General features: G+C 41.6%; 1 protein-coding gene, 1 long non-coding RNA gene and 2 pseudogenes across 3 annotated transcripts in view; 2 read left to right on the top strand and 2 right to left on the bottom strand.

Moving 5' to 3' along the window:
• Positions 1 to 24,754, top strand: part of LOC127901787 (probable glutathione S-transferase parC) — a 162,200-nt pseudogene that overhangs the window by 95,552 nt on the left and 41,894 nt on the right.
• Positions 1 to 24,754, bottom strand: part of LOC127898645 (uncharacterized) — a 37,760-nt gene that overhangs the window by 12,290 nt on the left and 716 nt on the right. The window contains exon 2 of the long non-coding RNA XR_008054122.1: positions 4,551 to 4,649. This is a non-coding gene — a long non-coding RNA (uncharacterized LOC127898645). The remainder of the gene's footprint in view (positions 1 to 4,550; positions 4,650 to 24,754) is intronic.
• LOC127901788 (probable glutathione S-transferase) lies at positions 53 to 1,409 on the top strand (annotated as a pseudogene).
• LOC112498810 (uncharacterized) lies at positions 5,444 to 8,190 on the bottom strand. 2 transcript variants are annotated; one of them, XM_052439575.1, is made up of 6 exons: positions 7,700 to 8,190; positions 7,442 to 7,589; positions 7,008 to 7,339; positions 6,574 to 6,655; positions 6,209 to 6,497; positions 5,444 to 5,508 (listed from the first exon to the last, which is right to left on the bottom strand). In XM_052439575.1, the coding sequence occupies exons 2-5, from the start codon at positions 7,484 to 7,486 to the stop codon at positions 6,273 to 6,275; spliced, it is 684 nt and encodes a 227-aa protein (XP_052295535.1). In that variant the 5' UTR covers positions 7,487 to 7,589; positions 7,700 to 8,190; the 3' UTR covers positions 5,444 to 5,508; positions 6,209 to 6,272. The 2 variants fall into 2 exon arrangements, with proteins under 2 accessions (XP_052295535.1, XP_052295536.1); XM_052439576.1 differs by having other exon boundaries at positions 7,712 to 8,190.

The raw sequence follows: 24,754 nt of genomic DNA, 5'->3' as shown, positions 1-24,754 counted from the left end.
TCACATGGTTGACCTTTACCAACGATACTCTTAACTTTTTTCACTCTTCTAAATTAATAATAATAATCTAAAGAAAAATGTTTCCAAGTTTGATTCAAAGTTGAACCAAACTAGCACCAGAATTGGGCTTAATGAGCCTATTTTGAGAAATATTAGGCAAAATCCTAGACACTTTTTACATTACTTATTTTCATTGGACAATACCGATTGATTAGTGTAAATGCTTACTTACGATTCGGCCTGTACTTAGTAAACTCCGCATACACAAGACAAACTTGTTCTTGTGCATGTTGAAAGCCAAGTAAAACAGTTAGCTTCAAAAACTAAGAAATGATAAGAACAATGCCACATCCTTTAAGGAAGTGCCAACGAACAAACCTTGATTGCGACACAAACTTTGGGAATTTCATCTTATCTACTTTATAAATGCCAACCTTGATACTCAAGGTTTAATTACTATCAACCAACTAAAAGAAACAAGAACAAAGAAAGTGAATATGTCCAAGGGAGAGGAGTTGAATATGAAGCCATTTTGCTTGAGAGCAAAGATTGCATTGGCTGAGAAAGGAGTTGAATATGAAGCCAGAGCTGAGAACTTGTTTGGGGGCAAGAGTGACCTGCTGCTCAAATCAAACCCCATCTACTAGAAAGTCCCAGTTTTTCTACACGATGGGAAACCATTGTGTGAATCCACTATTATATTTAACTAAATTGACGAGACTTGGCCTTCGCCACCACTTCTCCCATCCTGTGCTTACGAGAGAGCTAAGACAAGGTTCTGGGCAGATTTTATTGACAAGAAGGTCAGTCTATGATTCTCAAGTCTAAATGTTTGTATTTTTCTAAATGCCAACTTAAAAGATGACACCACTCTTTTGGTAGGTATTCGATGCAGTATGCAACATATGGAAAAGCAAGGGCGAGGTCCCAGAGACGGCGAAGAATGAATTTATAGAGATTTTGAAGCAACTTGAGGGAGCTTTAGGGGAGAAGGATTTCTTTGGCGGGGATAGCTTTGGATTCGTTGATGTCATTGCCATTCCACTGACTTGTTGGTTTTACGCGGTTGAGAAATTTGGGGGATTTAAGGTTGAGAATGAGTGCCCCAAATTCTCAGCTTGGATGAACAAGTGCATGCAAAGAGAAACTGTTGCCAGGATGCTTCCAGACCCAGAAAAGGTTACGAATTTGTTATCACGTTGAGGAACATGTTTGGAATTGAATAGTGAAAGGCTTATGCTGCTGAAAAGCTATCTTTCTCATATGAAGATAACTTTCAGTTGCTTTTTGCTTTACTGCTGTCAATGTAACAATAGACACCAGAAACGTTCGGTTGCTTTGTTTAAATGCTTTCTGAAATATATACGTGTGTGTGTGTGTATTGTTTTTAAATGATAAAAAAAAAATTGTCCTTAAATTGAGGTTAATGAAATCACGGCATGTAAGCAATACATAAAAGAACAGAGGAAAGGATATTCTTATAACCAACCTTATATAATATACTCGCATCCAATAAATAGAGACATATATGTAATTAGTGAGAGAGTTAATTTTTTTTTAAACAAATTTTTTAAACTTATCAAATTTTTTTGGCGTTCAAAGTCTTGACTTATAAATAAGATATATTATTAACAAAGCTTGACTTATCAACCATATATTATTTTTTTATATATACTTATCACGTGAACCAACAAACAAAGTTCCCGGCTTTCCCCTAATGTAATGTGACATTATTAACAAAGCTTGGTAAACAAAGACTAAAAGATTAAATACGTCTGCTATCTCCCATATGCTGGCTGCATAATGCATGAGCACATGTCCCATTTCTTTGACTTTTGTGCATGCCGAAGCAGAGCTTTTTTCAAAGCTACAATTAATGGCCTAAGAAAATGCCAACTTCATCTCAAAAGATTTCAGTGATAAATGATCGACATTAAGCGCACAACCGCGGTTACCTGACCAATATTGCCCACATCCAAAGCAACATGGCTGTAGTTTTCCCACAATTGCCAACTGTTCCGTCTGTTACAAAATCATGTTATAGGTTATTACATTAGATATCACCTTTTGCCTAGCAGCAACAAATTATGTATGACAGTGTTCTAGTGATCAGATAGTGTCCGACTGCATTGTGCATGACAGAAAATAAAAATGTTGTGATCAGGGGGGAAAAAAACAGAACTTGAACTTTAGGGCCTCCTTGAATGCTATAAAAGCCTCTTTGCTCTTCTTCTTGATCATATGCCTGCAAGGTTACATAAATCTCAAGACTTCCATAGTTATAATTGACAAGAATTTTACCATCCCAGATATTTTGTCATGAATTTTTTAAATGTACTAGAAGAGAGAATAAGTAGCTCTTCCTATCTTGTCACAAGTGGCATTAACCAATTAATGTCTCACTAACTAATAATTATGCTGCTAAATAAAGTTCTACAATTGTGAAAAACACAGTAACTCACATACAAGATGATATCGAGACTGCACAAATTCTAGTACAGTATAAAATAAGAAGAAAAGATGCATTAAAAGACAAATAATAAGCACAAGAAAAAATTAAACAGAGAGAAAAGAAACTGTAGAGAGATGGGAGGGAAGCAATTTGTGATCTTTTTCTTTTAAATAAGACAAAAGGGAAAACTTCAATTGCTTTGAAAACGACAGAGGTATATGCTATGGATAATCCTCAAAAGAGCTGGCTAATATTTGCCCTATTCCTAAATATAACAGTACTATCTAGCTCTTAGCATTTGCAGAAACTAAATTCACTCATGAAGGGAATATGGAACCATATAAAATTTATATAGAACAACTGCAACAAGAAAGTCAAAACAAAGTAAACCAAATATGGGAAGCATACTCTTGCAGATAGAAATAAAAACGTGATTGACACCATATTAAAGAATACAGAGCAAGAGGATGGAATGACACGATGACAAAGAAAAGAGCATACAAGCAAGCAATATTGTTCCAAGCTTCCCCATTGTCTGGATCAAGTTGAACAGCCCGAGTAAACCCCTCCAGAGCCTTTTCAACATCCCAAGCCTGTATTTATATTTCAGCCGAGAGTTTCAGAAACTTGGGGCAAAAGGATAAGAAATCTCTCCAAACTAAACACATACTAATACAAAAATAAGGTACCTTCAATGCAGCAGCACCAAGAGCAAATCAGCCATCCGGATACAAAGAATTCAAGGCCATGGCAGCCTCCCTGAGACAAAACCAAGGGTAAATTGTCATTTAGCCGTATCAGTTGTCAATGCTGCAAATTACTGTGTGGCAGAAAGAGAAGTAAAGCATTAAAGCAACATACCAAAGGATTTTAGATGTCTCGTACTCCCCTCTATTGTATGCACTACGAGCAAGAGACCTGCGATTCACATAAAGATATGTTAACTAAAAAATGATCATGGTACAAGCATAATGTGAACTACATTTTCTCTGTGCAACGAATATCACCTTAGCTCGAGCTGACTTATCATTCGAAACTTCCAAAGCTTTTTCATAGCAGGCATCATTATTTGTAACATCACCTAATGAACACCTACAAAATGTATCACAAGTCAGCAACCCACAATTCAACTCATCATTCTGACTACATTATCATCATAAGTTATAAGAAACAAACGGCAGTGAAGAGACCTAGATAAGGTCAAGTAACAGTTGTCTTTCAACCATGTATTTTTTTTTTTTTTTCCCTTCTTTCTGAACAAATGGGCCAAAAATCAAAAGATATTATATTTTACTTACATGAATATATCCATTATAAGAAATCAATGCAGAAAATCTTTATTGTTTAAATTGTGGCCATATATTCAAATGTCTAGCACCAAATATTTTCAAAATGGATATGATTTTCAGAATTCACTTGATGGTATGTATTTCTCAACCATTTCAGGGCACCTGGTGCATCAGAATCATCTAAAATGCAGGCAGGGAAGAGGATAAGTGGAAAACAGTCTCCTGATGCTTCCTTCACCCCCCCCCCCCCCCGGGGCGCCCCTCCTTTTCTAGTTTAGAATGCAAATATTCTTCGGCAAAAACTTATTTTTTAGATAATACTGCTGAAGATAATATAGGACCAAGGTGCAGAACCGTCAGAAGACTAACAATAAATGTCAGAATATGAGTATAAAATACATTGACTCAAATGCAAGACCAAAAGCAATCAGTAAGAATGCACGGTGAGCTTTTAAATCGGATACGGCAAGTAAAATAAAATTAAAAGGTTTCATTTTCTTCTGACAATATCCTCACATCCAATGAACAATTATCCCTAGATTGCAATAAGTGACATCAACAATGGATATAACTGAAATGAGAAGTAACTATAAAATGGATCATAGAAAAGGCTCATCAACAAACCATAATCTAGGGTCATTAGGCTTTTCAGACAGCCTTGCTTTTATTAGTTCAACAGCTGCTGCTTTCTTCCCCAATAGGCTGTTTTTACATCATACACAAAACCAACTCCCATTAGCAACACGAAAGAGAGAGAAAGAGAGAGATAGACAGAGAGATTAGGATAATGGTTATCTATGACATCATACCAGTTGCAGTATATTAGATTATCCCACAACTCCAGATCCTCAAAAATTTTAATAGCCTCTCCAATCAAGCCACAGCTTACTAAAAGTTTAGCTTATTCCCTAAAATCATGAAAAATCGAAATAGGCAGATTATAAAGAGAATAAACAGAGCGATTAAACTCTAACCAAATCAACGTATGTCAAATAAGATATGAAACAATGACAGCATAATGATAGTTAGCAAAATGACAAGAAAATTAAATCACAATCATTCAAAGATGCAGAAGAAATAGTTTTACTTTCGCAGGGCAGGAATAGTTGGAACGTAAATCACACAACAAAAGGGAATACTTTGAGTCACACCGGGAGAAGAATTAGAAATGCCCTCAACCTGAAACAAAGCGAAATATGATGGTAAGCAACCATTAAAAATCTTGAACCAGAATACAGGATAGCACATGAAATCACTTGTGAAGTGAAAAGCAAAGATGCAAGTACCTAATCTCTCTAGACAATTAAATAAAATGATTAATGGGATATCTAGCGATATAAGGGAGAGAAACCTAGTCTTGATTACCAGCGTAGAAGAAGCAAAAAAGCTTTTGGGTCCAATAAAGTACTAGCTGCAGAAAGTTTGGAATCTTCTATAGATCGATAAGCAACTCTTGTCAATTTGAATGAAAATGGTTTAGGTAACAAAATATTTAAGAAGAAAAGGCTCACAGATCATACCAGTTTGTCCATCATCTCTAAAGCACACCCTTTTGTGCGACTACGGGTGGACTCCCATCTAATACATAAGAGATCACAGAAAACCTTTAGCTGAAAGATGGAAAAATCATGTGAGAATCAGAAGTGCCACTTCAGAATATGAGATTTAAAATCAAGAAAAACTGATGCTGTATTGTATATATACTTACAATGAAGCATGACGACTGCTGTGAATCAATTGCCTCTATGTATGGAGCCATATCCCATCCTGAATCAGAAAACAAACTATAAATCAGCAAATGACCAAATCAACAGATCCAAAAAGTAGCACACAGTCAGAGAGAAACTGATGCCTCCAAAAGCTTTTCAAGGTCAAGTATTTACTTAGTTACAGACCAACATCAAGGGGCTAACATGGGATCCCTTCAAGGCCTACTGATTAGGTGAATATCTAATACATTCCCCAACTAGAGAAGTCATAAAGAGAAAAAAAAACAATGCATTTTTGGTTTTCATATGTTCCATGTTTGGAACTGGCGTTGAGTTCAGCAAAGTTGCTGCAACATCCATTCTCATTGCTTCTTTAAGTATCATTAGAGTAAGACTTTCGGGAACACAGTGTTCATCCTCAAATTACTTAAGGGACATGTTGACAACATCAGCTAGCTTTGCAACCAGCTCAGCTTTGTGGAACAAAGCATTTGGTATCCAGAAGTGGAACAAAGCATTCGGCATCCAGAAATAACACCCGTAAAAGGCATATGAATATAATGAGGATATTAAGATGGATGTACAGGGATACAACTACAAAAATTGTGCTCAGTTATCATCTGTAATGCAATCTCTTATCATCAATCTACTAAAGGAATTATTACTGACAATGATTTAAAAATTAAATAGCAATATGCTGAATGTCTTATGGCCTTTAACAAGACGACTACACACCGCCCAACCATAAAACAACTTACTTTGCATTTCATCTTGCCATGAGCTCTTTTCTATTAGAAGGCACCTCGACAAGATCACTGCCTGTTAGATTGCCTTTAAATGGGCTGCTGAGCCACCAGCGTGAATACATTGGACTCCAGATTCAGATTCATGACTATTCCCCAATAATTTTGGGGTCACAAAAACATCAGAGGCATCACCAATAGTAGAATCATGTGTATGAATGACTTGGTTTATTGAAGGGCAGACATCAGAAGTGTTGGATGAGCTTGTGTTTGCAACAAGTACCATTTGTGCCTTTGGTTCTACCTATATGCGGGAGCAATCTCAAAGCTAAGAAGGAAGATCCCGACAACTTTATAAATGATGCACATTCAATCTTTACCTGGTGGACAGTACGGAAACCAAGAACCCCAGTAACCGAAAGCTGGAGACCAGCTGCCACTTCAGCTGATTCAAAATGTTTCCTGATACCATAAAGCATTTTAGAAATCAGCAGAAACTATAGAAGAAGTCCTATAGTAATGGTAATGATGGAAGTTAGTAATCAGTTAATGCAAATTCCAGTGCTAACAACTCAAACTAATGTTCAATGATTGAAACAATAAACATTAAAAAAATGGGAGATTTTGATGAAGTCCAAACATAAAACTTTGTTCTTGCATCTCCCTTACACACAATGCACAAAATCATTTTCAATGACTGAGAGAGTTCTACAGGCAAGTTCCATGTTGGAAATAACATGTTTCCAAGAGAAAACTTTTCTAATGTAGCCAGAAATAAGACCATCGAATATAAAACTTTCCCAGGATAACTCACCTGCAAGAATCAACTCTCCTGTAAATGTGTTCTAACAGTCCTGCTTCTAAATGAAATGTTGAAACAATCTCTGAAGGATCGATATCATGCAACTGGTTGCCCCAATAAGTACTAACATTTTCCAAAGTGCCAAAATGTTGTAAAGTCTCAGCCATAAAAACTTTCAATAGATCATACAAAGAAGACGACCGCTCGTCTAAAATCCTTTGATGCATAAGTAGGAGTCTTGTGAGCCACCATGAAATGGTTCTAATCCCATTCACAGGCAACACAGTTGCATCAGACAGCAAATCTTTTGTCTTCATGATCAATATTTTGGCAAAAACTATATACTACAAAAAGATCACAAAATGTAAAATAAGTTAAAAAAGATAATATTAACATTAACACTGTCTAAGCAATAGAATCTATTCATTTTTCGACAGACTGAGTACCTGAAGATAGGAGAACTTTCCCAGCAAGTCAGAGCCAACAGACATGAGCTGATAACGCGCCCAATTCTCCCACTCTATCAATTCGTTGCCTTCTAAAGTTGAAACTTCTAGTGGAAACCGACACTTTGGCGAATTATCAACTAAAGGCCTATTAATTCAAGTTCAAACGTTCATCACTAAACCTTTTTTTTTTAATTTTTTACTAATATTTATTATATTAATTGCAATTATTTAAAATTTATAAATAAGCAACTCAACCAGTCACGTTACACTGAGAGAACCAAAAAAGAGCAGCAATTGAAAGACACATGAGCAGAATAACTCGACAAGCCTTATCCACGTCATTTTCGGAATCGTTCACTATAAACGCTTCGACAAGCTGGAGCAGCTCGGAGTAGACGCGGTCGGCACACTCGGCTGAGTCGTTGATGTCGACGAAGTCGAGCGTGTGGAGGACGAGTTTAGCCGCGTCGGAGGACAGAGCCTGGAGATAGTGGCCGGACTCGATGGAGTCGATGAGGCTGTTGATGTGCTCGTGGAGTGGAAGGAGAGAGCATTGGCTTTCTTCGTTCAACGGTTGCGATTGAATGCGATGATCGGACGGTGGGGGAGCGAGGGTGCAGCGCAAGAGCCGTAGCTCGTACCCGCGGAGGATTTCCAGTTGCTTTTCGGCCATCAAGGTGAAGTCCCTGGAAACGAACAAGAGGGGGGTTTTGGGTTTTAGCTTTTAGTTTTTAGTTGGTTAGAAATGCTTTCGGTGATAAAGGTAAAGAAAAATAACCCGCGTGCTCGAGGTTTTGAAAACTAGCACTGAACAACCAAGAAACGCTAAACCACGCGTCATGCCATTTTTATGTCAATATATATACACACACACGCAAACTCCTTCTAATTGTTCTCTTGTGGGCTTAGGGAAAAAAAATGCTATGAATTTATTAAAATAAATGTGAATGTCCATAATACATATTTTTTACTCTCCTTATTATCTTCCACTAGTAACTTTTGACTTTTCTATAACTCCCATTATTTCGCAAGGAATTATAATCCATAATATTTTCATTAATTTCATATAATAATTATCTATATCTATATATCTATATAAAGTTGGAACTTAAGGAGGTGATGTGGCATCATAATTTCTCATTTTTATATATTTTCTATTATCTAATAAATAGATAAATTTTTTTTTTAAATTTAGATTTTCATCTTCTCACAATTAATTTGATTGTTATAAAGGTGGGATTTGAGGAGGTGATGTAACATCACCATTTCTCATCTTTGTATATTCTTTATTGTCTAATAAATAAAGAAATTTTCTTTTAAATTTGGATTTTCATCTTCTCACAATTAATTTAATTGTTATTACACAATAACAATTATGTAAAGGTTTTAATGAGGCATATTCTTTGTAATGAACATCCAAGAGGGAATGTTATGAATTTATTAAAATAAATGTAGATGTTCATAACATATATCTCTTAGTCTCCCCACTATCTCCCATTAGCAACTTTTAGCTTCCCTATAACTCCCATTATCTCACAATGAATTATGATCCATAATTTTCCATTAATTTCATGGAGTGATTATGTAACTATAAAAGGAGAGCTCATCTTTTTGTTTTGTACACACACAATTTGAATGAATAAAATCCTTCTATAATATATTCTCTCATTTTATTTTTTATATTGCGTTGCTTCTTTATTTGTATTGCTGGATAATAGTTTTTTTTTTGGTTTTTTATAAGGCTGCCTCATCTTAAAAAAAAATCAATTCATATTTTTTATCAGTTTCATTAAGTGTAAAGTAAGAAAAAATAATAATACTAAATTCTTTTTTCAAAGCCGCGTGAAACGCGGTTCTATTTTCTAGTGTTTAAAAGGAGAGTTCATCTCTTTGTTTGGTGCACACTTGGAATGAGCAAAATCTTTCTATAATATATGCTCTCTCATTTTACTCTTTATCTTGTGTTGCTTCTTTATTTTGCATCGCTGGCTAATAGCTTTTCTAATAAAAAATTCTAACTCAAGTAGACCTTGATCTCAATTCCCAATATCTTTTTGATTTGTATTAACAACTATTATATTGCCACTATGCCCTTGCCCGAAGTGGTTGGGCTGCTGCCTTCATAAGCATGAGGGTAGCGGTTGAAGCCCCCACAAAAGCATTGTGTGGGCTAAACATTTATAAAAATTCTTCTTCTCTGTGAAATGCAAGTGGATTATGGCATCCCTCCTTTGTGAGGGTTATTTCATATAGAATTTAATGTAATAATATAAGTTTCAATAATGTATATCTAATTGTAAATATCATTGTAATATCTATCTGGTTAATGTATATCTGATTGTAAATATCATTGTAATATCTGTCATAATAGCAGTAATTTGGTGCATAATCAGTATTAAAAAAAATAACTATTATTTAAAAAGATGGAAAAAAAATTACTAACTTTCATCAACAAAAAAAAAAATCTTATGTGGACAATTGACATTACAATTTAATTGTTATTAAAAAAATTAATAATATATCATTGGAATAAGATTTATGTGCGGCGGTGATATATATAATTCGATTGTGGTGTCTGCACGCATATGGTCGATTTTCCCCTGTATTTATACTATTTTTGATTAATTTAATTTTAAGTAATTACTCATGAATGTGTGTTCTCATCTAATTAATCAGGATCAAACTTCAATTTCTGGTTAAATAAACATCAATTAAACACGTCAACGTACAGGTGACTCTCTAAAAAGAATCATTAGGATCATATTTGATTGTTTGTAACTCCGTCATCATTCTGCTTAAATATTTGATCGATGGGGCATCACTTCAAGTTCAAAAATTGAAGGAAGAGCTCGTCAACCGGTGGCGAAGGAGAGTGTGGGCTAAGCTGGCTTTTAGCTCAGCCGAATTTAGGGAAAAAGTTTTTACTTTTATTTGCAAAACTATCACTACTTCAATTTTACAAAATTGCCACTAATGTATATTACGAAATTGCTAGTGCTGTGACTTATTGAGGGATTTTACTAGGCCACAATTGCCATTGCAATTTACAAAATTGCCAACTTCAGCTCCTGCATTCTTTTAATTTTTTAAGTCACTTCTTCCTTTTTGGGAGACTTTTAATGGAACAATTTGTAGTATTAGCCCCCTATTTGTCATTGTGGTAGGGCAGTCACTGCAACACTAATATATTTAGTAAATACTTTATAATTACTATTGTAATTTTAAAGTTCAGTTTTTTTTTTATTCTGAAATTATATTTATCACACTATCAATTTTTATTTCGTAATTACAAATTTCTTTCCATACGAACTATAACTTTTAGGCCATGATACTTTAATACCAAATAAGAGCTTAATATATTTGAAATCAACAACTAAGAAGTTAAAGCTTCTCCATAAAATTTACTGAAAGTTCTAGAGGATGTGTCAACATAGAAAATTTGTTTGCACAAAAAATTTATTCATATCCAGATTGCATTTTCCAGCAAAAATTAACTTGATAACATGGAGAATTCATAAGGCTTTGCCCATTAAACTATCAATGGAAATGAATATTGCTTCAAGCTAAGAAGTTGGAGAAACATTTATATGGATCTAGCACACTATCTCAACATGTTATTTTAGAAGGTTTGATGAGTTTTATAATGGGATTATATAAATGTTGGTTTAAAATCACCAAATGCATTAAACAGGATAAGTCCCACTACGAAACCCACCATAGCTTCCTAAACAATAAGTTCCTAATGCTAAATTGGTGGCCAAACCCACATAAATTTTAATCTATACATGATTAGCAAATCTTGTCGAAGCCTTACAATTTTTTTTTTCTAATAATAATAATAATTTTATAATCCAATGGTAACTAAATTTCTTTCCCATCCATATGAGTGAGTTTCAAACAGGGGTGGATCTATTAGAGCTGTTTTCGTTTTATTGTTTTCAACTCAAGAAATTTTACCAACATTACTAGATACCACCCACAGCCTTATATTAATGCAAAAGAAAATGAGTATTCAATAATATATCAAGTATTTTTCATATTTTGACCTATTTGCAAAGTTTTGAAGTTTGATCACTGAAAATTTACAAGTTTTTCAAAACATAACCTGCCTGATCGACCTGAATCCCGAATTTTTGGAAAAAGTTTTGATCAGTCTCAAAACAGACGCCTTCAAATTTGGGTGACTAAACAAATGTGGGTGCGGTAGATCTATCTGAGAATAAATTGTCATTGTTTGGTGAAATTCCATGCAGTCTAGGTAGTTGCATTACGTTGAAACAACTCATCATTTTTGTTGATGCTGAAATCTGCTCGCCCTTTGACCGACCAGATTCTTTCACTAACGTTTGTGTTATCTGTTGTTGCTCGTTCACTGGAACTGGAATCGTCCCCCTTCCTCTCAATAGACCTGCGCTCACTAAAAACGGATCAGAGACGCCGGTGGTTTTGCCGGCGTAAACCCTCCGATGCCTAAGTTAGCTCAAGGTGTTTACGGGAAAACAATGTGATTTGGGTTCAAGAAGTTTATCTGAAATTCGTAGGACAATGGTCTGGTTGCAATTTGGCAGCGTTTTCCCTCTCTCAGTTTTTCTGTCCTTTTCTCCATTGAGTTCCTTTTCTTTTATAGCCGCTGTCCCCACCTTTCCGTTTGCCCTTCATCCCCCCCTTTTTCGGGTAGTGGCAGCCCCTCACGGGACTCTAACCGTTGCATTGTCGCAAACGTGGGGACTTACGTGTCCTTCAACGGTTCTGGGAAAAGCGTAACGGTCGCAATTCTGTGTTCTGTGAAAAGCATAACGGCCGCGATTCTGTGTTCTGGGAAAAGCGTAACGGCCGCGATTCTGTGTTCTGGGAACAGCGTAACGGCCGCGGTTCTGTGGGATCGTGTTCCCGCTTTCTGGGGGACATGTATCGGCTCGGTGTATACCTCTGGTCGGTACATTCCCCTAGCAGGGGTTCCCCTCTGGTCGGTTTATGCTTGTCCCTGTGTTCGGCTCGTACCATAGGCTGAGGTGATCCACGCCAGGGTGGAAATAATAGCATGACCGACCTGGTGCTTGTATTTACTTAACACCAGTCCCCCAGTTTCTGGTCTTGCGAGTGAAATGAGTCAAGAGTAGAAACTGATAGTCGGATCTTATCCATTCTGGGGTTTTTCCTCTGGTCTTCTGTCTAATGGGACGGATCTGAGATATCATTTTTCTTCTGAGGAGATTCCGACCTGAGCATGGGCCTAAATGAACACGCGCCCATTGCATATCTGGGCTTACATCTACCCTGGCCTTTTGTAACGGTTAGTGACGTGGCATCTCCAGACTCTTCGTATTTGAAATTTGAAACGACGGGTTATCTGTCCTCGATGTACGGTGAGTGAGCTGGCGTCTCCATCACTTTAAATGCCTTCGTTTCCCCCTTTTCGTTTCAAATCCCTAGACTCACATCGTCATCGTTTTGTTACTCGTCTCTCCGTCGTTACTTAACCCCCTCTCTGAACTTTGCTTACACTTCTCGTGTCTGGAGTATCCACTTGCTGGATTTTTTCTCTATCACGGCCGCGCCATCAGTGACAGTTCAATCCAGGTATTGCTTTTAACTTCTCCTCTGGTTGTTGTTGATTGGGTTTTGTGTTGCCCTCTTTGTGTCCATATACTCGAGTTTTCTCTATTTTCTTTTGGGATTCCGATATGTCAAACCGGAGAGGAAAGTTGATTGCTGATGAGAGTGATGAAGAATCGGAGAGTTCAGGCCTCAACGTGCCAATACCCACCGACTTCTCAGGTCCCTCCAGTAGTGTAGGTCCTTCCCATGGGAGGGATACCCTTGAGTATCCACGCCCCTTAGTTGTCTTTCCCTCCCCCGAAATAGAGCTTGTAGGTAATAGAGGCGGACCTGCTTCGGGCTCTGGTGAGAACCACAGCTATGGTGGGGTTAGGGTTCCTGAAGGAGTCGGTGATGGTGAGGGGAGCAGCTCCGGACCGAGCAGACCTCCTCAAAGAAGGCATCTTGGTCATAGGGCAGAGGCGGATTCTTACCCTATTGACTACACAGCTTGTGCTACCACCGAAACCGATCTGTTCAAGCTGAGGAACCTTTACGACATTCCTTCAGAGGTTCTCCTGGTAGTTCCAGGAAAAGGTGACGTCCCCAGTCGGCCTCCGCGGGGGTATGTGACGATGCACCTGGAGAGCTTCAAATTAGGAGCTCGGCTGCCCCTTCAACGTTATTTTGCTAAGATATTGGGTGGTATGCACCTGGCCCCAGGTCAGCTACATCCCAATGGATGGAGGGTTCTCTCGGCTATGTATGTGTTGTGGAAGAGGTGTGAATCAGAGGAGCCCTCCCTTGTTGAAGTGAAGCATCTATACCAGCTGAGGAGTAGCCCGAGGGAAGCAGGCTGGTATTATTTCATGTCGAGCTCTGCGAAGAGGAAACCAATCACCGGCTTCCCCTCCTCGTGCAAAAATTGGAAAAACAAATTCTTCTTTGCTGGGGGGAATTGGTGTCCAGCAGCTCACTCGCTGGGTGGTGATATTTACCTTCCAACGAATTTTGTCACCCCAGGTCGTTCATTTTTGCCTATATTATTGATAAAATTGCTACTTATTGGGTTCTTTAACCTTTTGTGCTATTTCAGAATCGTGGGGTCTGATTGGGGGGCTTGAAGATCGGCATTTGCTTCAGGTGGAAACGGCTCTATTGAACGCGTCTACCTGCCAAGACCTCCTGTCACCAACAAGTCTGGTCGGCTCGGGCTTAGTGGATATAGCTGCCGGGATGGATAACAAGATTCTCAGTGCTATGACCAGAAAGCGTGGTCGAGCTTCAGGCAGCTCCAGCAACCCACCTCCTCCTCCTCAGAAAACCAGCGTAGGCCCATCCAAGGCTCCTGTTCCTGCTCTGCCCCCTCCCCCGCCCCGTAAGAGTGGTGGGGAGAGAACTTCTGACAAGAGTCCCGAGGTCAGCCTCCAGTCTGGGGACCGATCCTCCCCTCTGCCATCTCGGGAATAAGGCGACTACCTGAGCTTGTATCAGAAGGATTACAAAAGATCGGTGGGGCCCAAGATGGTGAAGGACATTGAGAGTATGGACCTCTCAGAGTTGGCTGCTTCTGTTCAGAGAGTATCCTTCAGGCTGGCCACCATGGTTTCGTGTTACAAGGTCGGGGCCGCGCGCCATGAGAGGAAGCTTCAAGCTGACAATCAGGAGCTGAAGAAGAAAGCTGACTCTGCTGATCGTTCCAAGGAGAAGCTGGCCGAACTGAATCAGCAGATGTCGGAGCTTGCGGAGAAGGTTGCGGTTGCTGAGTCCACCTCCTCCAATCTTGAGGACGAGTTGGGTGGCCTAAAGTCTGACCTTCAAGTTGCTCAAAGTGAAAGGGATACTTTGAGGACCGCCCTTGAGGGAGAGATCAAATCCCTGAGTGACCAGCTGGCTGAAGAGAAAGGCAAATCCGCTGATGTGGATGATCGGTTGGATGCTGAGTACAACTCCGGGGTTGCTTTCAGCTATAAGTGTATCATGTCTGTACTCAAGGAAGAATACCCCGAGCTCGACATGAGCAAGCTGGAATCTGGGGTGGAGAGGTATATGGCTGGGGCCAGCCAGGGAGATAAGGAGCAGGGTGAGCAGAATCAGGTGGAGGCTCCTTTGGATAGGGCGCAGGAGGAGGAAATTGGGGGACGTGCTTTCGAAGTAGGTCAAGGGTCCGTGCCTGGACCTCCCGGTAATGCTGATCTCCCACCTCCTGAGATTGCTGACCCTTTACCTCCCGAGGTCGCTGATCTTTCAGCTGCTGGAGCCGCTGACTCTCATAATCTTTAGGCCCCCTTTTTTTTGTATGAACTCTTGAGTTGTATTCGTTTGATAAAGAATTGAACATTTATGAGATTTCCAGATACTTTCTATTGGATCTCTTGTCTGGTGTTTACTTGCATTTAGCAAAATTTTTCGAAAAATTAGCTGCTGGTCTTTCGTTGACCGAGCAGAAGCAGACACTCATTTGCCTTAATAAAATTTACGAAAAATTAGCTGCTGGTCCTTTGTTGACCGAGCAGAAGCAGACACTCATTTGCCTTAATAAAATTTACGAAAAATTAGCTGCTGGTCCTTTGTTGACCGAGCAGAAGCAGTCACTTATTTGCCTTAATAAAATTTACGAAAAATTAGCTGCTGGTCCTTTGTTGACCGAGCAGAAGCAGGCACTTTGTTGCCTTCGTAGAATTTTCGTAGCTTTAGCTGCTGGTCTTTTGTTGACCGAGCAGAAACAGGCATTTTCTTGCCTTAGCGAAACTTTCGAGAATTTAGCTGCTGGTCTTCGTTGACCGAGCAGAAGCAGGCATTTTGTTGCCTTAGTAACATCTTCATAAATTTAGCTGCTGGTCCTCGTTGACCGAGCAGAAGCAGGCACTTACTTGCCTTAGTGACACTTTCGAGAAATTAGCTGCTGGTCTTCGTTGACCGAGCAGAAGCGGGCATTTTGTTGCCTTAGTAACATCTTCATAAATTTAGCTGCTGGTCTTTCGTTGACCGAGCAGAAACAGGCACTTTGTTGCCTTAGTAATATTTTTACTGGTCTTGCTACCAGGGGACTTCATGCTGAATTCATCTTTATTGAAATTTGAATGCCTTACAAAAAACATAGAACATATGCATGTACAACAGGCTATCATGCATTTAACAGAAATAACTTGTCAGAACGAGAATTCAGTAGAGCATTTTGCTTACTGGAAATATTTCTTCAAGTGCTCGGCGTTCCACGACCTTTTCACGTCTCGCCCATCCTGGTATGCTAACTTATAAGCTCCTGGTCCAGTGGCGCGTATCACCCTGTACGGGCCTTCCCACTTCGGGCCAAGGGCGCCATGGTTAGGTTCCCTGGTGTTTTGGTTCACCTTCCTAAGTACCCAATCTCCTGCTCGGAATTGCCTCACGCGTACGTTCTTGTTGTAATAACGCATCATCCTTTGCTGACACTGGGCCACTTTCTGCGATGCCCCTGCCCTCTTCTCCTCAAGCAAGTCTAGGTTTAAGCAGATCTGCTCGTCATTTTGCTCCTCGTTGAAATATTCCGTTCGATGTGTCCCCACTCCAATTTCTGCTGGGACTACCGCCTCATGACCAAATGCTAAGGCGAACGGAGTTTCCCCTGTGGCGGTCTTGTGAGTTGTCCGATAAGCCCATAACACTCCTGGTAACTCGTCAACCCAGGCCCCCTTCTTCTCTCCCAGTCTAGTTTTCAGGAGCTTCTTTATCACTTTGTTGGCTGCTTCCACTTGTCCGTTTGCCTGGGGGTGTGCGGGGGTGCAGAATTTCAGGTTCACCCCCAAATTTCGGCAAAATTCCCTGAAGTTGCCGTTGTCAAACTGTCTCCCATTGTCTGTAACGATGGCATAGGGGATCCCGTATCTGCAGATGATATTTCTCCAAATAAAATATGTTGTCTTCTTCTCCGTGATTTGGCTGAGGACTCCCACTTCCACCCACTTGGTGAAATAGTCTATCGCCACAATTGCATGTGTCGCCGCTCCTCGGCCCTTAGGTAACGGTCCGATCAAGTCGATTCCCCATTGAGCGAAAGGCCACGGGGATGTCATGGTGGTTAGCTTCTCTGGGGGTTGTGCAGGAACCTCGGAGAAGCTTTGGCAGGTTTTACAGTTTTTTGCCATCCTTTTCGCATCCTGATGCATGGTTGGCCAGAAGTATCCTTGTCGGAGTGCCTTGAAGGCTAAAGTTCTCGCTCCCGAGTGATTGCCGCAAATTCCTTCATGAATTTCCCTTAATACATAATCTGCCTCCTCATCATCCACACATCTCAACAGGGGCAAAGTGAATCCTCGGCGATAGAGTACTCCATCGAGTAATGTGTACCTTGCTGCTCGGCATTTTAGCTTTCTCGCTTGCCTTTTGTCCTCTGGTAAAACTCCATCGCGGATGTATGCAAGGATCGGGTCCATCCAGGATTCTTCAGTGCTTACTCTCATTACCTCTACTTCTTCTCCTATACTCGGCGAGGTCCTCACCTCTAGTGGAACTGATTTAGGTAATTTGGGATCTACAGTTGCGGCCATCCTAGCCAACATGTCAGCTCGGTAATTTTCGTTCCGGGATATCTGCTTCACCTCTACTTCCTTGAATAGTTCGACCATCTGCCTCGCCTTCTTTACATAAAATCCCAATTTCTCTTCCCTTACTTGGAATTGATCGCTGAGCTGGTTGCATACTAGCTGGGAGTCTGCTCGGATTTCAACCCTTTCTGCTCGTAGCGTATGTGCAAGACCGAGACCAATAATGAAGGCCTCATATTCAGCTTGGTTGTTCGTAAGCTGGAATTCGAACTTTACAGCGTAGGATACCTCAACACCTTCTGGGCTTCGTATTATAACTCCTGCCCCGGATCCCTGTTCACTACGTGAACCATCAACCATCACCAACCATATCCCCTTCGAATCCTCCTGTTCTGCTGGTTGTCCCTCCTGGACCCCTTCCCCTGGTTCAATGCGGTCCACCATAAAATCTACCAGGGCTTGGGCCTTGATTGCCCCTCGGGGCCTGTACGACAGGTCAAATTCGCTCAACTCCACCGACCATTTTACTAACCGACCTGACGCGTCCGGTTTTTTAAGTACTTGCCGAAGGGGTTGGTCGGTCATCACAACAATCTGGTGGGCTTGGAAATATGGTCGGAGTTTGCGTGCCGCCGTTATCAGAGCTAGCGCCCATTTCTCCATTAGCGGATATCTGGTTTCTGCGTCCACTAGGGCCTTGCTTGCGTAATATACCGGGCGTTGCTTCCCTTCTTCTTCCCTGACTAAAACCGAGCTGGTAGCCCACTTAGAGATTGCTAAGTACAAAAACAGCTGGTCACCCTCTCTCGGAATTGATAGTAACGGGGCGCGGGCTAGATATTCCTTCAACTGTCCAAATGCCTCCTCGCATTCCGGTGTCCAGTCCATCTTCCTCCCTTTCTTTATGACTTGGAAGAAAGGGTGACACTTATCAGTGGCTCGCGAAATAAATCGGTTCAATGCTGCCAACCTCCCCGTAAGGCTCTGCACCTCCTTTACTGTTCGTGGCGACCTCATTTCTATCACTGCTCGTATCTTTTTCGGGTTGGCCTCAATCCCTCGATGGCTCACCAGGAATCCCAGAAATTTGCCCGAGCTGACCCCAAATGCACATTTCTCCGGGTTTAGCTTCATCTCGTACTTCCTCAGTAATTCAAAGGTTTCCTCAAGATGCTTCACGTGATCCCTTGGTTCTTTGGACTTTGTGATCATATCGTCCACATATACCTCCATTGTATGTCCGATCAATGGCTTGAAGATCTTGTTCACCAACCTTTGATAGGTAGCTCCTGCATTTTTCAGGCCGAAAGGCATCACCCTATAGCAAAACAAACCCATGTTAGTTATAAAGGTCGTGCTTTCCTCATCCTGCTCGTTCATGGGTATCTGGTTGTATCCGGAGAAGGCATCCATGAAACTGAGCAGACTATGACCCGTGGTTGAGTCCACCAACTGATATATTTTTTGTAGGGGGAAGCTGTCTTTCGGGCATGCCTTGTTGAGGTCCGTGAAGTCTACACACATTCTCCACTTCTCATTGGCCTTCTTTACCAGTACTACATTGGAAATCCACTCCAAGTACTTGGCTTCCCTTATAAATCCCGCTTTCAGCAGTTTTTCTACTTCTGCATTTATGGCCTCGTACCGTTCCTGGTTGAAGCACCTCCTTTTCTGCCTCACCGGCCTTGCCCCTTTCCTGACTGCCAGCTTATGACAAGCTACCCCTCGATCAATACCTGGCATATCCTCATGAGACCAGGCAAATATGTCCGTATGGGACTGTAGACATTTCACCAGCTCGCCTTTTATTTCTTCACCCAATTCTGATCCGACTTTAACCACTCTGCTCGGGTCACTCCTGCAAACAATAACTTCCTCCAGCTTCTCAACAGGTTCCTGACGACCGTTTTTTGACTCCCCCCGGTTATCTAGAGAGGTGACCTGCAACGTTTCCTTGGCCGCTGTAGCATAGCAGCTCCTAACCATCCTCTGGTCGCCCTTTACTACACCCACAACTCCATTTACTCTGTACTTCAGCGCTAGATAATGCGTGGACATTACACATTGGTTTATCCTCATGAACGGTCTCCCCAATATCATCTGGTAAGGGCTTCTTTCCTCTACCACGACGAAGTCCAGCATCATCGTTCGTTCAAACGGCTTTGTCCCCACAGTAATCGGGAGTTCAATGATCCCCAAGGGAGTTAACCGTCCCCCTCCAAATCCTTTCAAGGAAGTATTTGTCCGCTCCAGCTTCAAATCTGAAATCCCCATATCATCTAGGGCCGACTTAAACAGGATGTCTACTGAGCTGCCCGTGTCTACCAGTATTCGCTGCAATTCTGTACCGGCCACCTTTGCCTTAATCACCAAGGCATCCTCATAAGGATACAAAATACCCTCTTCGTCATCTTCCGTCCACATAATAAGAACTTGCCGCACTTTTGCTCTTTTGGCTGCCGGTAAATTCAGAAGCACCTCTTTGCCAGCCATGGCGTATCTCCCATAGTTCTTCCGTGCTCTGTTTGAATCCCCGGCCAATGTTGGCCCTCCTGCTATCACACGGATGGTCGGCTGTTCTCGTTCTAGACTCCTCTCAACTCCTTCATCTCGTATGTACTCTGACTCAATGACAGGGGACACTCCGTCTACATACTCATCCAAGTATCGGTTCCTTACTAAATCTTCCACCTGAATCTTCAGGTCACGACATTGGCTGATTGTGTGACCGTGAGTGTCGTGGAATTTGCAGAATCTGTTCTTATCCCGTCGATGAGCCGGTTTTGTTATTGGGGCTGGAGGGTATAGCAGGCCTCTTCCCTCGATCCTCTCATATAGTTCCTCCATGGAGATCTTTAATGGAGTGTATTGTCTATAGGCCGAGCTCTGATCTATTAGCTGAACTGATCGGCTATCATGAATGTCACCTCGGGCTGTCCCAGTTGCTAATTGATCTAGTCGACTAGCCCTGGAATCGGTTGCATGTAATGTTCTGGGAGTGTTGTGATAGGGGTGGGCAGCCATCTGCCGGAATTCTCGCTGCCGCTCTAGGATTGGGGGGCGTGGAGGTTGAGCCCGGCTGTGTTGGAACTGTTGTGCTCTCGGAGTTATGGGGTAAGGGCGGGACCGAGCTGATGTTCCGCCCATCCCTGAAGATTCTCCAGTTCGCTTTCCCAACCCGCTCCTTTTCGGGGCTCTCCGCTCCTTCCGCCTCAGCTCTTCTAGCTGTTCACTTTTTAGTCTTGCTGATTTCTCCTCTTTAATTTCAATATCTCGTCTCGCCTGCTCATACCCTGCTGAATAATTTTGCACCAGGGGGCTTCTCAGGTTATACCATAGCCGGCCTATCCTCACACCCTCCTTTAAACCCCTCAACGCCTGCGGGTGATTGAAAGCTCCCAAATCAAGTACGGCTCGGTGGTATCGCTTTACAAAATCCCGTAGGGACTCGTGCTCCTCCTGTTTCATCTCCATCAATTCCATCATGTCGTCCTCTGGGGCTACTGCCCCTCAGAACTGCTCGGCCAACTCCTGACACATCTGCTCATACCCCTTTATACTTCCTCAGGGCAGCTTGCGGTACCATTCTCGAGCTCGTCCCTCTAGCGTCAACGGGAACGCCCTGCACCTCTGAGTTGGTGTCAGCCCCTGCACACCTGTCATGTCGTTGAAACGCTCAATGTGCACCAGTGGATCACTTCGCCCGGAGTATTTGAGGTCGGGGAAGCGGAAATCTCTTGGGATTATGGTACCCATGATCTCAGCTGATAGCGGAGATTCTTCATCTAGCATTATCCTCCAGCTCGGGGGTTTCCTCTTACCCTGTATCTCCTCTATCACTTGCGCTAGTCTGCGCACCTCTCCCTCCAATTCTACAGCACGGTCAGGATCACGTGCAGCTATCTGATCTCGCTCCTGCTCGGCATTTTGCAACCGCTGTCTGAGCTCTCCTTCATCAGCGTTGACTCCTCGGCCATCAGCTCCCGGTACTTGCCTGGGGCGAGGTTGGTTCCTCCTTTCGTCTACTTGTTCTCCAGGAATCCAACCAGTGCTTCTGTGGGGATGAACCCCATAAGGTTGGTCCGCTGGCGGAGGGATCTCCTCGACTCTATGCCTCCGGATGTTGGGCTCTGCTCCCACATCATCTCTCCCCACAGGGATTTCGCGATCCCTTCTCCGCTCATCTCTTAGCTCATTCAGTATGGTGGCGAGAGTCTCCATTTGCCTCTCCATCCGTTCCAATCGATCTTCCGTCACCCTCTCTCGGGCTTCATTTGCAATTTCCCGAAGGGTGATTGTTTCCCCCGATTCGTTATCCTCCCTCAAAGCATCCTTCCTTGACAAATCCATGTCTACTTGTTCTCTGTCTCTCCGGTAAGTGCTAATTCGGTGGTAACTTTTTATCCAGATCCCCACAGACGGCGCCAAAATGTTGATGCTGAAATCTGCTCGCCCTTTGACCGACTAGATTCTTTCACCAACGTTTGTGTTATCTGTTGTTGCTCGTTCACTGGAACTGGAATTGTCCCCCTTCCTCTCAATAGACCTGCGCTCACTAAAAACGGATCAGAGACGCCGGTGGTTTTGCCGGCGTAAACCCTCCGATGCCTAAGTTAGCTCAAGGTGTTTACGGGAAAACAATGTGATTTGGGTTCAAGAAGTTTATCTGAAATTCGTAGGACAATGGTCTGGTTGCAATTTGGCAGCGTTTTCCCTCTCTCAGTTTTTCTGTCCTTTTCTCCGTTGAGTTCCTTTTCTTTTATAGCCGTTGTCCCCACCTTTCCGTTTGCCCTTCATCCCCCCCTTTTTCGGGTAGTGGCAGCCCCTCACGGGACTCTAACCGTTGCATTGTCGCAAACGTGGGGACTTACGTGTCCTTCAACGGTTCTGGGAAAAGCATAACAGTCGCAATTCTGTGTTCTGTGAAAAGCATAACGGCCGCGATTCTGTGTTCTGGGAAAAGCGTAACGGCCGCGATTCTGTGTTCTGGGAACAGCGTAACAGCCGCGGTTCTGTGGGATCGTGTTCCCGCTTTCTGGGGGACAGGTATCGGCTCGGTGTATACCTCTGGTCGGTACATTCCCCTAGCAGGGGTTCCCCTCTGGTCGGTTTATGCTTGTCAGGGGTTCCCCTCTGGTCGGTTTATGCTTGTCCCTGTGTTCGGCTCGTACCATAGGCTGAGGTGATCCACGCCGGGGTGGAAATAATAGCATGACCGACCTGGTGCTTGTATTTACTTAACAATTTTCTTCCAAGGGAAAAGACCATTGAGTTCTTTAAGAACTGATCTTTCTCTCGCAACAATTTGTCCGGCCAAATTCCAAAAAATTTGAGTGCTTTCCCTTTATGCAGAATTTAAGTCTCTTTTAAGTTTTAGCCATTTTGAGGGAGAATTTAGATCTATCTTTTTGCAGAACTTAAAACTGAAGAGCTATTCAAATGATCGAATTGATACTAGGGATATAAAATTATGTTGGATGAAAAAGATCTCCAATCTGAATAAAGAAAATTATGTTTGTATATTAAAAACATAGCACACATCAAAACTGTTGATGCCGAAAAACAACTTCAACAATTGAATTTGTTTTGATGGGGAAAGAGAGCACGATCTGTACAGTGAGTTGAACATGAATTTCTCGACATCCAAAATGTCATGCATAGTGTTCTCTAGTTATTATCGAAAAGGTTCATAATCCCCCCCCCCCCCCCCCCACCCCACACCCACTTCTTCTCTGTTTTTAACTTATATTGCCCCCTCCCTAATAGTTGGCCAATTTCTCCTTTTTATGGGGTAGTGGAGCCATCCACACCTTAATTCTAGGATCAACATGCCACCAATAATGGTTTAGTTTAGGTAAAAATCGCCTATCAACAAAAACAGAGGCGATCCACAACAGAACCGAAAACACAAAAGATGAGGCAGCAATGTAATTCGAGAAAATAAAACATACGCCCTCGTAGTAAATTCGATGATCAAGATCTTGTACAGAACAATTCCAAACGGCAAACGGCAGCTGGGAGATAAGAATACCATGATAAAATTTTCCTTTGAAAACGACAGGCCGTGTAAACACAAATGACAAGTGTTGTCACACACATGCCGTCTCATATATTTATATAGACCAACAACCAGAAAAGGTATGTATCGACGCATAATATGTCTTGTAAAAACAACATGTCATTTACAGTTTATAATTGATAACGGCATGACGTCTCTTGGTTGCACTAGCAAAATCTGGGGGTGACTGCACCGAATATTTCAGAAAGGGAAAAAAGCTTTGTGAAACGTTGATTCCTGTGGTGCTTTGAGTCTTTCCTAAGTCATTTAACAGTAATCTGAACCTCCATCCATCATACTTAACTTTCTTATCCTACTTTTTTTCTTTTCTAATTCCCGTCGTGCCTTGAACGTTTCCCAACTCATTTAACAGTAGTCTAACACTCCATCCATCGTATTTACCTTTCTCTTGTCCTACTTTTCTTCTTTTTCAATATTGTTGATTAAATTGTTCTATATTTACTGTGGATTAAGCACTAAAAAAAAAAAAAAAAACGACAAAATGCTGGAAACTGACCGAGACTCAAAAGGAAGTCCGGTGGGTCTTTCTTTAAAGCTGGAATATATTGTTCTTACAATAGTAATAAATATGATAATTAATATTATTAGAAAAACAAAAAGTATTAGTTTCACTGTCACGGTGCCAGCCGGTTCACATTTGAGCATCAGGGACAGAGTCTATAAATCATTGCAAAAAATATGCAAACATAGTTTATCTTACCAACCTCTATAAAAGTTTTATCATTTTAATTTCCTTCGGACGTTAAATGGATTTTGTAAACATGACGAGTTCAATCATTGCAAGCATTTGTTTCTTTATTTTCTGTTGCTTCAGCTTCAGCTTGCAGTCAACCGATTATATGCTCAAAAGCAATGAAACTGATCAACTTGCATTGCTTGAATTCAAGGCCAAAGTTACTCATGACCCTCTTGAGGTTTTGAGTTCATGGAACTATTCCAGGCACTTTTGTCAATGGAAAGGTGTCACCTGCAGTCGACGGCACCAAAGAGTGACTGCATTACTTCTCCCATCTTCACTCTTGCAGGGGGCTCTGTCGCCTCACATTGGTAATTTAAGTTTTCTCAGAGTGTTAGATATCAAAAACAACAGCTTCCGCGACGAAATCCCTCAAGAGATTGGATATCTGTTCAGGTTACAAAAATTAATGCTGTATAACAATTCATTCG

This window comes from Citrus sinensis, chromosome 4, assembly GCF_022201045.2.
Source record: "Citrus sinensis cultivar Valencia sweet orange chromosome 4, DVS_A1.0, whole genome shotgun sequence".
Classification (NCBI taxonomy): domain Eukaryota; kingdom Viridiplantae; phylum Streptophyta; class Magnoliopsida; order Sapindales; family Rutaceae; genus Citrus; species Citrus sinensis.
Note: the sequence above shows the minus strand (reverse complement) of the source record. Positions and strands in the feature narration are given on the sequence as shown.